This window comes from Carya illinoinensis, chromosome 15 (genome assembly GCF_018687715.1).
Source record: "Carya illinoinensis cultivar Pawnee chromosome 15, C.illinoinensisPawnee_v1, whole genome shotgun sequence".
NCBI lineage: Eukaryota > Viridiplantae > Streptophyta > Magnoliopsida > Fagales > Juglandaceae > Carya > Carya illinoinensis.
The window spans coordinates 3,144,665-3,158,211 of NC_056766.1; the positions used below are offsets into that span (position 1 = coordinate 3,144,665).

Sequence of the window (13,547 nt, forward strand, 5' to 3'; positions counted from 1 at the left end):
TGGCTAATTAAGTGTCCAAACTCATTATAAAAGGTTAGCCTTAGTGCTCTGATTAACTTGCACTCCCAAGCACTGGCCTTTCACAAAGCTCAGAGAAAGGTAGAGTTTTCACACACTTGAAAGCCTTCTTGGTTACTTAATTGCTAGCCTTGCTAAGAGATGTCTCAGGGAAGAGGCGGTGCAGGTCAAGCCATGGCCATGGTGGTAGTCTTAGTTCTCTGCCTGCTGGTTCACATGGAACAGGTTCATGCTGCTACTTACATGGTTGGAGACTCTGGTGGCTGGAGCTTTAACACTGATAGTTGGCCCAGTGGAAAGCGTTTCAGGGCCGGTGATGTGCTCGGTAAGTATATGATCACCAGCTCTCTTCATCAATGGTACTGAGTTTTGCTACTTATTAGCCGGAGTGTAAACATATCCATTGTTGTGAAATTCATTACAGGTGAAAAGATATTAAAATATCTATACTTTTTTTTTTTTTTTAATATATATATGATTATAAGCAGACTTGCAAATAGATACTTTTATAAAATAATTCATGTGTTAACACGACTCTGCAAAACCCGAGTTGCAGTATTCAACTATGATTCAACAAATCACAATGTCGTGGCGGTGGGCCGGAGCGGGTACAGCAGCTGCACAACTCCGGCGGGCGCAAAGGTGTATAAATCCGGGAAGGACCAAATAAGGCTGGCCAAAGGACCAAACTACTTCATCTGCAACTTTGCTGGGCACTGTGAATCAGGAATGAAGATTGCCGTTAACGCAGTGTAATGCTTTAGATATATATATATATATATATATGTTTGTGGGACTGATATTCGAGGACAGTTCCTCTAAGAATTAGTATATACAAGGTTAATGGCCGGACTGTCGGTGCTCCTATATATATATATATATATATAAGATGTCGAAGTATTAATAATATAACTACGCGAGTATGTCTCCAGCACTATTGGCTTGAGTGTGACCACACAATGTGAGTAGGTAGCTAGTACCGATCATGTGAAATATTGGCTAAGATCAGTGTGTGACCACAAAATAAAAGTTGCTTTTTATGTTTTCTTGCTTTCTGTCAGTATTAATTTATGCTTAAAATCTATCGTTTCTTGAGTTTTGAATCTGCATCAAGTAGGTCCACCAAGGTCACGGACTTTATATTTAATTTGAGACTGATCAAAACCCTTACAATCATATCTTAAAATTCATTCTTAAATTTGTAGTGGACTTCCAAATACTAATCAACTCATTTTAATAACATATCGTGTATTGTCATCCATTTTGACTTGTTTAATAATTAAATAAAAATATATTGACATGACATAATTTATTTAAACAAGTTTGTTTTATATAAATAGGTTGAATTAAAATACATAACTTATTGACCTGATTAACATAATTTCATATAAAAATTAAAATTTATATTTATTAGTAACCACAATAACTGAAAAATATATATAAATATTTTTCAAATTTTAACATACAATAAAACTAATATTACAAACCATATAATAACAAATATGAATATAGCTCTAAAATTGTAATCCCAACAATAAAAACAATAAAAATATAAGCACAATGAGAAATATCAATTTTATAATTTAATAATAATAAAATTTTAATTTTAAAATAAATTCTAAATGGGTCAAAACGAGTTGATTTCATGTTAAGTAGGTTGATTCGCTTATAAATTATATCTTAACAGGCCAACCCGTTTTGACTCGAATTTGTTAATATTAAACTCAAACTCACTAATTTCATATTGTGTTCGTGTTAAATTTACGGGTCATGTTACATATTGTCACTCTTAGTGCCATTTAGGTGCCATTGCTAGATGAGCCAAAAACATTGACACAAAAAAGAAATTAGGGAAGTAAGCTTAGGTTCCATTGTTGCTGTTCAATGGTTCTTAATTTTCTAATTCTTTTGGCATATAATATGGCAGCTTCTCTAAATTTTAATCTATATTTAAATTAAAGAACCAGGCTACCTTTTGCTCCGGCCATATTCATTTGCATTCTATACAGCAGCTAAATTAGCCTTGGCTTGTGCATAATTGTAGCCAAATTTGAGCTAAAAACTAAAAAGGACATTTAAAGTGGCTTTAGCTGATGATCTCAATTAATTTCATCCCACATTAAATTAGGTATGAGGTTGACTGAATTATTATCATTTTATTATTTTCAAAGTTTTCTAGAATTCACACATTAAGAAAGATGACTGGAAGAAGAAAATTCTGAAATACTGTATATATATATATATATATCCAAACATGCTTTTAAATCTAATGCACCACCAATATTAATCTCATAGTCAACTAATTTTTTTCAGCCTCTTGGAATATAGTTGTCTCATACATGAGACACGTTCCAACTATGACCTTTGTATTTTACCATGAAACCAACATTTTCAATGGTTGTTAACCTATCTTATATCGAACATAGTTGGACAGTTGGGTTCCCTTAATTTGTTGAAGGGCCTATATGTAGAACTATATAGTAAGATTATTAAACGACATGCTAGCCCATATATGCATACATGCGGCACATCCAAAAGTACCCTAGGCTGAATTTCATAGTATATTTGGGCTGGTGCTTGTTGGTCTGCAGGCACATATGGTAACCTTAATCCATTCTGAAGGTCGCAAACATTAAACAAAAGTCTGATGATCTTTTAATGTGATGTTGACATAATTTTTTTTTTTTAGGTAAAATGAAAATGTCTCGTCAATGCTGATGGATCTGTTGCAAGCTGGTCAGAAGCTTAATTATTTTGGCATTCCATAAAATTATCTAATCTTATAATTAACCTTAAGAACAATCATATATTAGGTTTGGTTTTGCAGTAAAAAGATGATATAATATTCAGAATATCACTTCGTACATGACAAATATATGCATCATCACCCATTATTTTATAATATTATGATAGCTAAATTATTAATTTAGACTCTAATTTGCAGTGCTCCAATCCCATCGAGTTATCACGGTCTCCAAGTTATTAATTTTCTGTATTATATACCCTTTTAATTTGGTGATTTAAGGATTAATTTATAGTTAGAAGTTCTACTGCTATAAAAAGATGTTATAAAAATAAATTTATAAATTAAAATACATGATTTTATATGATATATATGTTAGATTTGTTTTATAATAAAAATAATTTTATAATTTAACGTATCACTCAAATTACGTTAATTTGTAAATTTATATTTATAAAATCTCTATAATAAATTGAATAAAATATTATTATAATATTAATTTTATTTTAATATTAAGAGGAAAAAGAAAGACCCCTGCATGTAAATCAATATGGAGAATACACCATGAAAAGAGCTGTTTTGCAATACAAGTCCAAAAGCTTTTGAATTTGAATTGTCCCATGACAAGTCCTACATGAAGCTCTAAATATAATACCTCAGTGATACACTCTAAAACTGTTTCATTTCCTATCAATTGGAAAGCTACGGATAGTCCAATACATTCATTAATTGGAGCAAAGGTACCTATCAACAACCAGAATCAATCAAGAGCCATGGGAAAAACCCAACAATGTCAACAGCAAAAAATTTAGTCCAATCTATGTCACTGATAAAAAAAAAAAAAAAAAAAAAAAAAAAAACCAAACTTTGCGATTTCATTGACTAAAATCAAAGCTAGGGTTTCAGATTTTACCATGTACATGAACCAATGTGCTGAAGATATAACCGAAGTAGTGCCATTCTGGACTTGATTGAAGTACAAGGAGAAGAAGAAGAGCCACGAGAAAAACAGAGGGAAGAAGAAAAGAAAGAAGAGAAAATAAACCTAAAAACGAGAAAGAAAGAAGAGACTGGTAGGGAGAGAGAAGGAGAAGAGAAAGAAGAGAAAAAAATATAGAATGTGCAATGCGGAGAAGAGATGAGAGAAAAATAGAAAAAATGAGAAGAGAAAGAAAGAGACGCGGCGAGAGAAAGTGGGAAGAAGAAAAGAAAGAAGAGAAAAAAAAAATACTAGAAGATGTGAAAGAAGGAAGAGAGAACGCGAGTTTGGAAGAAGAAGAGAAACAAGAAAAAAATCAATCTGGAATAAGAGAAACCCAAAAGATACACGGGAGAGAGAGGGAAGAAGAAGGGAAAGAAAGAGATGTGGGAGAGAGGGGACTCGTAATTTAATTAGGCCTCTGATCCTCTGTACTTTGAAATGATGGATATGGAGAGTCGTATATAGATTTTCTTTTGTGTTAATAATTTGGACATAAAAAGTTAAAGATGGGTCGAAAAAGACTAGTTTGGTTTTTTCGACTATCGAAAATTGACACATAATGGTCTGATCAGTTTAATTTCTTTTGCGACTCACAAAAGATGACACAACTAAATGTAAGTTGATGCAAATAAAATTTTCAGTGTGCATGTGGGTAATATGACCATTTCTGTTGATTATTGCGGTAGGTTTAATGAAGACATAAATACTGATTTATCACGGCAATTTATCGAATGATGGAAAATAATTATTAAAAAAAAATGACGCGGTGAATCATATTAGTGGAGTGTATAAGGAATATGCAAATGTAACTATACATAGAGTTTTTATTTGCGAAATAATGATTTAATATTTTATTTTCTGTTTCTCAAAAGACCAACATATATATAAAACGACGACTTTGTGCGATAAATCGATCATGCATAATGCATGGGTACGTGTTCTTGTTTCTATATATAATATTTTTCGTTTTATATATATAGTTTAATCGGATCGAAAGGTCCGTCTGGTGCGCAGAACACAAGGATGTACATTAATTAATTTAATTGCAGCTTATCGATATGTTAGTCATTTTCATCTCATTTTATTATTTGTTTTTTCTTTAATTTTTTACTGCTCTTTAATTTGGCTTTTTTTTTTCCTTGCAATATTCTTGACTATAACTTTTTAAAAAATAATATTTGCAATGTGATTAAAGATTGTATAATTATTTAAAAATAAATAAATAAATACATGACTCAAATAAAAAATTAATTTTTTAATAATAGATTCTACTCATTTTCAAAATAACTGTACGATGTTTATACATTTCAGAATTATATATATCATTACTTGTCTCTTAATTCCTCCACTAATATAAATGAATGTCTACTTTTCCAGGTTTGTTTGAAAACTAGGATTATAGAGTTTGTATTTGCTAAAAAAAGTTCACGTCAATTTCCTATATATATACCTTCCCCCAAGATCGCCTTTCTCTTCCTCCATTGTCAAATTCTTCCCTTAACTCTCTTCTTATCTTCACCCGATCTCTTCTCTCCGGCCAACACTAACTCCATTCAAAGCAAGGAACTGATTACCATGGATATGGAGCAAGAAGACATGCAATTTCTTGGCTTCTTTGGTGTTTGCAGAGAAGCCTTCAAGATCATCAATTCATAGAGGACAATCTTCAGCCAGATCACCTTGGCCTTAGTCCTCCCTCTATCTTTCATCTTCTTGGCTCAAATGGAAGACTCCAAGGCACTCCTCTCCTCAATGATCATCCATATTGACATGATACTTTTGGATGAAACCAAAGCAGTCACTCCTAGTTACCAATGGCTCTCATATGTCTTCATGTCCGAAGAGATCACTTTTGACCTCTTCAAAGTCGCCTACCACATCTTTTCCCTCATCTTCTCTCTCCTCTACACCTCTGGCGTGGTTTACACCATCGCTTGCATCTACACCGGCCGTGAAGTAACGCTCAAGAAGGTCATGAGCATTGTCCCTAAGGTTCGGAAACGGCTTATGCTCACCTTCCTAAGTAATTTCGTTGCCCACTTTGCATACAACGTGGCTGCTTTGATCTTTGCTGTGATCAATTTCCCCATTTTAATACGCATGGACAATTACTTTTTGCCTCTACTTTGTGTTCTTTTCATCTTCTACTTGGTGGGTTTGGTACGTATACATGGCCATTGTTTGGCAATTAGCCAACGTTGTGACCGTGTTGGAAGACACAAGCGGGTTTCATGCCTTGAGAAGGAGCAGGGCACTGCTAAAGGGCAACATGTGGGTGGCCACGTTTATATTATTGCTGCGCGGTCTCTGTCATTTTGCCATACAAAATTCATTTCCCGTGCTTGTTGATCAGTTTGGATCATTAGACGCGGCGAGCACGTTTGCCAATGGGATTATCTGTTTGGTGTTACTTTTCATGTTGCTCCTGTTCGGGCTTGTCCTTTGGACAGTGATCTACTTCGTCTGCTAATCCTACCACCATGAAAACATCGACAAGTCGGCCCTCTCAGATCGCCTTCCTGGCTATTATATTGGAGAATATGTTCCCTTGAAGTCCAAGGATGCTCAGCTAGACCCTTGAACATTTCGATCTATGTTTGATTGGCTTGCTATATGAATTAATGGGAGAAAAGTGATTTTTCATTTTATAATAAATGGCAGTTTGTGTCACATGTAATATTATCAGCACTGTATATAATATATCTAATTCTATTATAATAAGTAGCTATCTAACTATTAGTGGTAACTTTTGTTATTTTTCCGTTAATTTTTCTTTTTTTTACATTAAATCCGTTAAGTCTATTAAGTCTTGTTTTATCAAAAGGCCCCTAAGACTCTTGACCATTTGATGTGTAGTTTCCTTGTAGAATTTAATAAATGATCTTGTTTTACCAAAAGGCCCTTAATAACTATGCGCCACATATGAATTGAAGTCTTTTTTTCATATTCTTTTTGTTCTGATAGTGTATTCAATTTACTTTCTTTTTGTTTCATTTTTTAAAATAAAAAAATTAAAATAATTTTACTCTTTAGAACAGAAATTCTTTAGAGCATTCTCATTGTAAAATACAACTTTAAGTAAATTTAACTAATAAAATACTTAAAACAATCAATATATAATATTAATTATTAATTTAATTAGAATATAATTATTATTAATATTTTAATTAGTAGAACTAAAAAATGTGATAAAATTAAAAATTAAAAAAATTATTAAATCAAGAATATTTTATTATTATATAGAGAGTAAATAAATAATCTAATATAGATGTAAACCAATGCTCATACTTTGCTTAAGTTTAGATTTTTTTTTTTAATCTTTCTTTAACCTTATATTTTCTTTTCCCGAAAAAATAAGCTATTGACTTTTTCATTTTTTTTATTTAAATCATTATATCAGGTGCACCCCAGGAATAACGCACCCGGAGCCGTTCCCTAGTATATATACACATATATATAAGAATAATATTATATACAGTCATTTTTACGTATTTCATGTGCACTTCACTGGTGTGATTAGATGTATCAATTCTTTTTTAATCCACAACTAATTATATTAATAAAGTATATAAAAGAATATACAAAAATACATACACATAGAATTTTTAAACTAACATTTTCAATGGTTGTTAACCTATCTTATATCGAACATAGTTGGACAGTTGGGTTCCCGGCCTTAATTTGTTGAAGGGCCTGTAGTACTATATAGTAACATTATTAATCGACATGCTAGCCCATATATGAATGCATGCACCACATCCAAATTACCCTAGGCTGAATTTCATAGTCTATTTGGGCTGACGCTTATTGGTCTGCAGGCACATATGGCAACCTTAATCCATTAGTAAGGTCGCAAACATTAAACAAACAAAAATGATAGTATTATGCCGCCCCAATTGTACCGTTTCAAGTGATCGCTCATGTATTTTTATTATTTAAAAAAAATACTTATTAATTCAAAATTTAATTTTTAATATATTAATATATATATTTTAAAATATTTAATTAAATGTATTAAAAAATATAAAAATAAAAAAATAAAAATCTCATTTTATGCTGGACGCATCTAAAAGTCATTACTGGGCAATAACCTAGCTAGCGCTAATCTTAAACAAAAGTATGATATTTTAATGTGATGTTGACATAGTTATATTTTTTTAGGTAAAATGAAAATGTCTCGTCAATGCTGATAGATCGATCTCACAATAATTTTATAATATAACCACACATGCATTAAAAAGAAAGAACAAATTAAGGGGATTTGCCGGCCCCAGGCTAATTTGCAGAATAAAGATTTAATATTTAATTTTCTGATTTTTAAAAGATCAACATAACGACGACGTTGTGCGATACATCGATCATCATGATGCATGATGCAGCATGCGTCCGTCTTCTGGTGCATAGAACACAAGGACGTACATTAATTAATTTAATTGTAGTTTCTCGATATATACGTTAGTCTTCATCGATTATTAATCTTTGGGCTCTCATTCGACCCCTGAATTTCATTTCATTTCATTTTGTTCTTTATTTATTTTTTAATTGTGTGGTTCATTCAAAGATATTGGTCACATTTTCATGTAAATTTCCTTGAAGACTCACGACCCAATTAATTATATATACTGAAGCTTAATTCGCGAGATCTTGAGATAATAGTCATGGGGTATTGCATCACGTGGTATTTATTATTTGCCTGTCTCTTTCCTCCATTAAATTAAATGAATCATGTCTTGACTTTTTCTGGTTTGTTTGAAAACTAGGATTATAGAGTTTGTATTTGCCAAAAAAAGTCAACGTCAATTTCCTATATACCTTCCCCCAAGATCACCATTCTCTTCCTCCATTGTCAAATTCTTCCCTTAACTCTCTTCTCTCCAACAATAACTCGATTCAAAGAAAGGAACTGATTACCATGGATATGGAGCAAGAAGACAGGCAATTTCTAGGCTTCTTTGGTGTCTGCAGAGAAGCCTTCAAGATCATCAATTCATGGAGGAAAATCTTCAGCCAGATCACCTTGGCCTTAGTCCTCCCTCTGTCTTTCATCTTCTTGGCTCAAATGGAAGTCTCCAAGCTCCTCTCCTCAAAGATCACCCACAACAAGATACTTTTGGATGAAACCAAAGCAGGCACTCCTAGATACGAAAGGCTCTCAGATGTCCTCATGTCCGAAGCGATCACTTTAGGCCTCTTCAAAGTCGCCTACGTCATCTTCTACCTCATCTTCTCTCTCCTCTCCACCTCCGGCGTGGTCTACACCATCGCTTGCATCTACACCGGACGTGAAGTAAAGTTCAAGAAGGTCATGAGCGTTGTCCCTAAGGTTTGGAAACGGCTTATTCTCACCTTCCTAAGTAATTTCGCTGCCCACTTTGTATACAACATGGTGGCTGCTTTGATCTTTTCTGTGTGCGCAAGTTTCCTCATTTTACTCCACATGGACAATTACTTTTTGCCTCTACTTTGTGTTCTTTTGATCTTCTACTTGGTGGGTTTGGTATACATGTCCATTGTTTGGCAATTAGCCAACGTTGTGACCGTGTTGGAAGACACAAGCGGGTTTCTTGCCCTGAGAAAGAGCAGGGCACTGCTAAAGGGCAACATGTGGGTGGCCACGTTTATGTTATTTCTGCTCGGTCTCTGTCTTTTTGCCATACAAACATCATTTCAGATGCTCGTTGTGCGTGCTGGATCATTGGGCGTGGCGAGCAGGTTTGCCTATGGGATTATCTGTTTGGTGTTACTTTCCATGTTGTTCCTGTTCGGGCTTGTCCTTCGGACAGTGATTTACTTCGGCTGCAAATCCTACCACCACGAAAGCATCGACAAGTCAGCCCTCTCAGATCACCTTGCAGGCTATTATATTGGAGAATATGTTCCTTTGAAGTCCAAGGATGCTCAGCTGGACCCTTGAACATGAATTAATGGGAGAAATTTGATTTTTCGTTTTGTAATAAATAGCGGTTTGTGTCAGTATAATATCAGTACTGTCTTTGATACACACACACACATATATATACATACACGCATGACGTACTTTTTCTAATGTATAATGTTTGTTGTTGTGTAATCTATTTACGTACAACTGCTTGTAATTTTCAACACTTTCTTTTTGTTCTTGCATTGCTAGCCCTTCTGTTCGGATAATGCTTATGAATTCGGGAGGGTTGGTCCATATTAGCTAATGTGGGGATGAAGCCATAGGTAGTAGGCCGGCCAGTCAAGTCTGAAATTGTCCTCCCTAGCTAAAAGGAATGCATCAACATCCTGACTGAAGTTACTGTTTGAATTTTGTAAGAGAGAGATTAGTAATGAGAAAGATACCATCATGATTTAACTAATTTATATTAATTGAAGAATATAAATTTACTAATTTATGTAAATAGACTCGTCTATTTGAGATTTGTATCTATCATTACTCTTACGAAAACCCCATCTTCGACTTAAGGTTGCTAACGCCGGACCCTGCCCAACCCCATAGCCACGAAAAACAGCCTCCAGCCAGATCCTCTTTACAACCACCAACTGATGTCGAAGGGTCGAGCCCAGGAACTGACTACGGTGCGTAGCATAGCGAGTCCGAAATATGCACTTCCGTGGGGCCAGCCGTAGCTTCCTCTCGAAGTCCAGCCTCTCCCCGCCGTCAACCACCTATCCAGCAATCCACCGTGCACCCCATGCCCAGGCAGTGTCTCTATAGCGAGTGGAAGCCATCTCAGCCGTAGTTGCATGGCGACGTCCAAACCTAGAGCCATAATAGAGCACAACCGTGTATGACCACCAACCAACACCGCCCTAAACCATCGTCGCACGGAACAAGCAAACGAATATGCCCCTGCTTTACAATGCCGAAAACAGAGGAAGTTTCATGCTCCCATCCCAAAAACGCCTTGCAAGACCGTCCAACCCCAGCGAACCACCAAAAGCTAGAAACACATCACCTCAACACCAACTCGTGAGTCTCTATGCACGGCCAGTACTACATTACCAACGTAGAGCAGAGTAGTTCCACAAGGTTAAACAGTTGCACCAGCTTCTCCTCCACCTACCTCATTTGCACCACCCAGTGCCACCCTCTGTAGAGGCCCTAGACTTTGTCCACCCCTACTGCACCAGACCCTTCCTCTATTCCCGCTGTGTGAGTGTGAAGCCATCGTGATCTTCCCTCTGCAAGCTGCGAATCTGCACTACCAATGCGTGCCCTCCTCTCTTTCCCTCCACCCTGTTGGCTTTGTGGAGTTGGCTTATTATTGTGGTTTCCCAACTTGATGATCCAATCCAACAATTATTGGTTACAATTTTTTGAGTAGATTTCCAATGAGACTTTTGCCATGTTCACTTCGGGTTGGACTGATAAGTTTTTGGCACTATTTTTGACTCAGGAAGCACTAAGACAGAATGTTTGCTTGACGTTGGCTCGACTTTCAAGTGGAGAGAAGATCAGACAAAAAGTTCCCTCCGGTCTTGCTTAGCAGTGGGCTAAAGTGAAGTCTAGATAGAGACTTCGCTTAACAATCGCTTGACTCGATACTCAAATAGAAATCAAATAGAGAATTTGATAGATGGGCGCTTGACTCTCTACTCAAGTGAATATCGTAAAAAAGTGAAATTAGGGTTCTTGTCACGTAATCCTATAAATATGCCTATTTTGTACAGTATGGTTGTTCTAAATAGTGAATTTTTTTTTAAAGTATATCTTATAATTTCTCAACATAATAAAATCCTCCACGGCTCTGTGAACATAAACACGTTGCCAAACCACGTAAATTTATCTTATGTCATTGATTGTTTGATTATTTCTAGGGGTGTTCAAAATTCCGGGACTTCCGATTCCAACCGATTTCCGCTCCGATTCCGACTCCGGCGGAGTCGGAATATTCGGTACTCGGGATCGGAATCGGAAGACTACCGATTCCGATTCTGAAGTCGGAATCGGAATCGGTACCCAGTTGGTTCCGACTTCTGAATTCTGACTTTCGACTTTTTTTAAAAAAAATATTCCAGCTACAAAACGACGTCGTTTTGCAGCTGGAATATTTGTGCAAGTAAAACGGAACGGCGTCGTTCCATTTAAATGGGAACGACGCCGTTTTGAGGAACCACTTATGACTTACCTCAGTCCGGACACAGCTCACGCCTCACAGCCTCACACTCACAGACTCACTCAGTACTCTCACTCTCAGCCTCTCACGAGTCACTGCATTGCCGATCTCCATTTTGCTCCACAGACCTCTCACGCCGCACGCCACACGAAGCCGCCGCCCCCCACCGTGACTCCGTCCGTCGTAGACTGCCATCGCCGCCCCCCACCGTGACTCCGTCCGCCGAATTCGACCAGTTTTTTCCAAAAGGTAAAAACTGGTGACTCTTGTGTAAATTGTAATGTGTATTCCGAATTTAAAATTTTAAATGGATTAGATTGGATGTATGGAATTTTTCTATGAATGGTGAACTGAGTTGTGAAATGATTATGTATTGAGGAACCGTTTTTCATTTTCAGTATTTTATTTGTTTGTGATTTTGGCCATTGAAGGCAACCTATTTGTGGAAATGTCACAAAGAAACGGAATAGGCTTAATAGTCGGAATTTTACTGTGTGAATTGGGGCTTTGATAATACATTAGCTAAAAAATACTTTTACACAAAGAAACGATTTTTTTAATGGCCTTGCTATCTTAACAAACATGAGGTAATTTGGTTGTGGTCATCTTACTTGCAAGTGGTTCATTAAGTGGTGATGCTCACCAGCTTAATTTTTATTATTGGACTAGATTGCAATGCCAATTTTTATTATTATTTTCACCTAATATGTTATTATGATGCAAGATTTAACAAAGATTGGTAGGATTTCTTTTGCATTTTCCATTGTCTCCTTACAGTAAAGTACCAATCAAGGTTTCCCACTTCACCATCATAAGCAGCTTTTTATAGAAAAAAATCTTTGAATTTACATTTTTCTTTCTATTCCTGGATAGTGGATATGCCTTTGGGTTATCAAAATACAAGGATGGTCTGTACCAATGAGCATTGGGCGTAAAGTATATATAAAAATTTAAAAAAAAACTAAGATTAATATGAATGTTGAATATATAAATATATATATATATATATATATTTATATATGCATATATACACACCATTTTTGGCTCTGTACCAATGAGCATTGGGTGTAAAGTATATATAAAAATTTAAAAAAAAACTAAGATTAATATGAATGTTGAATATATATATATATATGTATATATACACACCATTTTTGGCTCTGTACCAATGAGCATTGGGCGTAAAGTATATATAAAAATTTAAAAAAAAACTAAGATTAATATGAATGTTGAATATATATATATATATATATATATATATGTATGTATGTATATATAAAAATTTAAAAAAAAAACTAAGATTAATATGAATGTTGAATATATATATATATATGTATGTATGTATATATACACACCATTTTTGGCTCTGTACCAATGAGCATTGGGCGTAAAGTATATATAAAAATTTAAAAAAAAATTAAGATTAATATGAATGTTGAATATATATATATATATGTATATATACACACCAATTTGATGTATCTTCATTCTTCATTCTTCATTCTATAGAGTTTCATTCTTCATTCTTTCTCACAATTCTTCATTCATTTTTGGCTTCTATGTCACTTGGCAGCATGGTTTTTTTGGGTATCTGAATGTAAGACGATAAACCATGGTTATTAATTTGGTTTTCTATATATGTGACAGATTTGAAGCTATGGAGGAAGAACCATATGGGACCCCAGAACAGGATCAAGATGCC

At 35.0% G+C, this 13,547-nt stretch overlaps 2 protein-coding genes across 2 annotated transcripts; both read left to right on the plus strand.

Annotated features, from left to right (window-relative positions):
- LOC122295673 (basic blue protein-like) lies at positions 1-1,067 on the plus strand. The gene is made up of 2 exons (XM_043104753.1): positions 1-343; positions 575-1,067. Exons 1-2 carry the CDS (start codon positions 160-162, stop codon positions 772-774), a joined length of 384 nt encoding a protein of 127 aa, XP_042960687.1. The 5' UTR covers positions 1-159; the 3' UTR covers positions 775-1,067.
- Positions 1,068-8,655: 7,588 nt separating this feature from the next.
- LOC122296100 lies at positions 8,656-9,657 on the plus strand. Its single transcript, XM_043105528.1, has one exon. The coding sequence runs from the start codon at positions 8,656-8,658 to the stop codon at positions 9,655-9,657; it is 1,002 nt and encodes a 333-aa protein (XP_042961462.1).
- Positions 9,658-13,547: the final 3,890 nt, after the last annotated feature.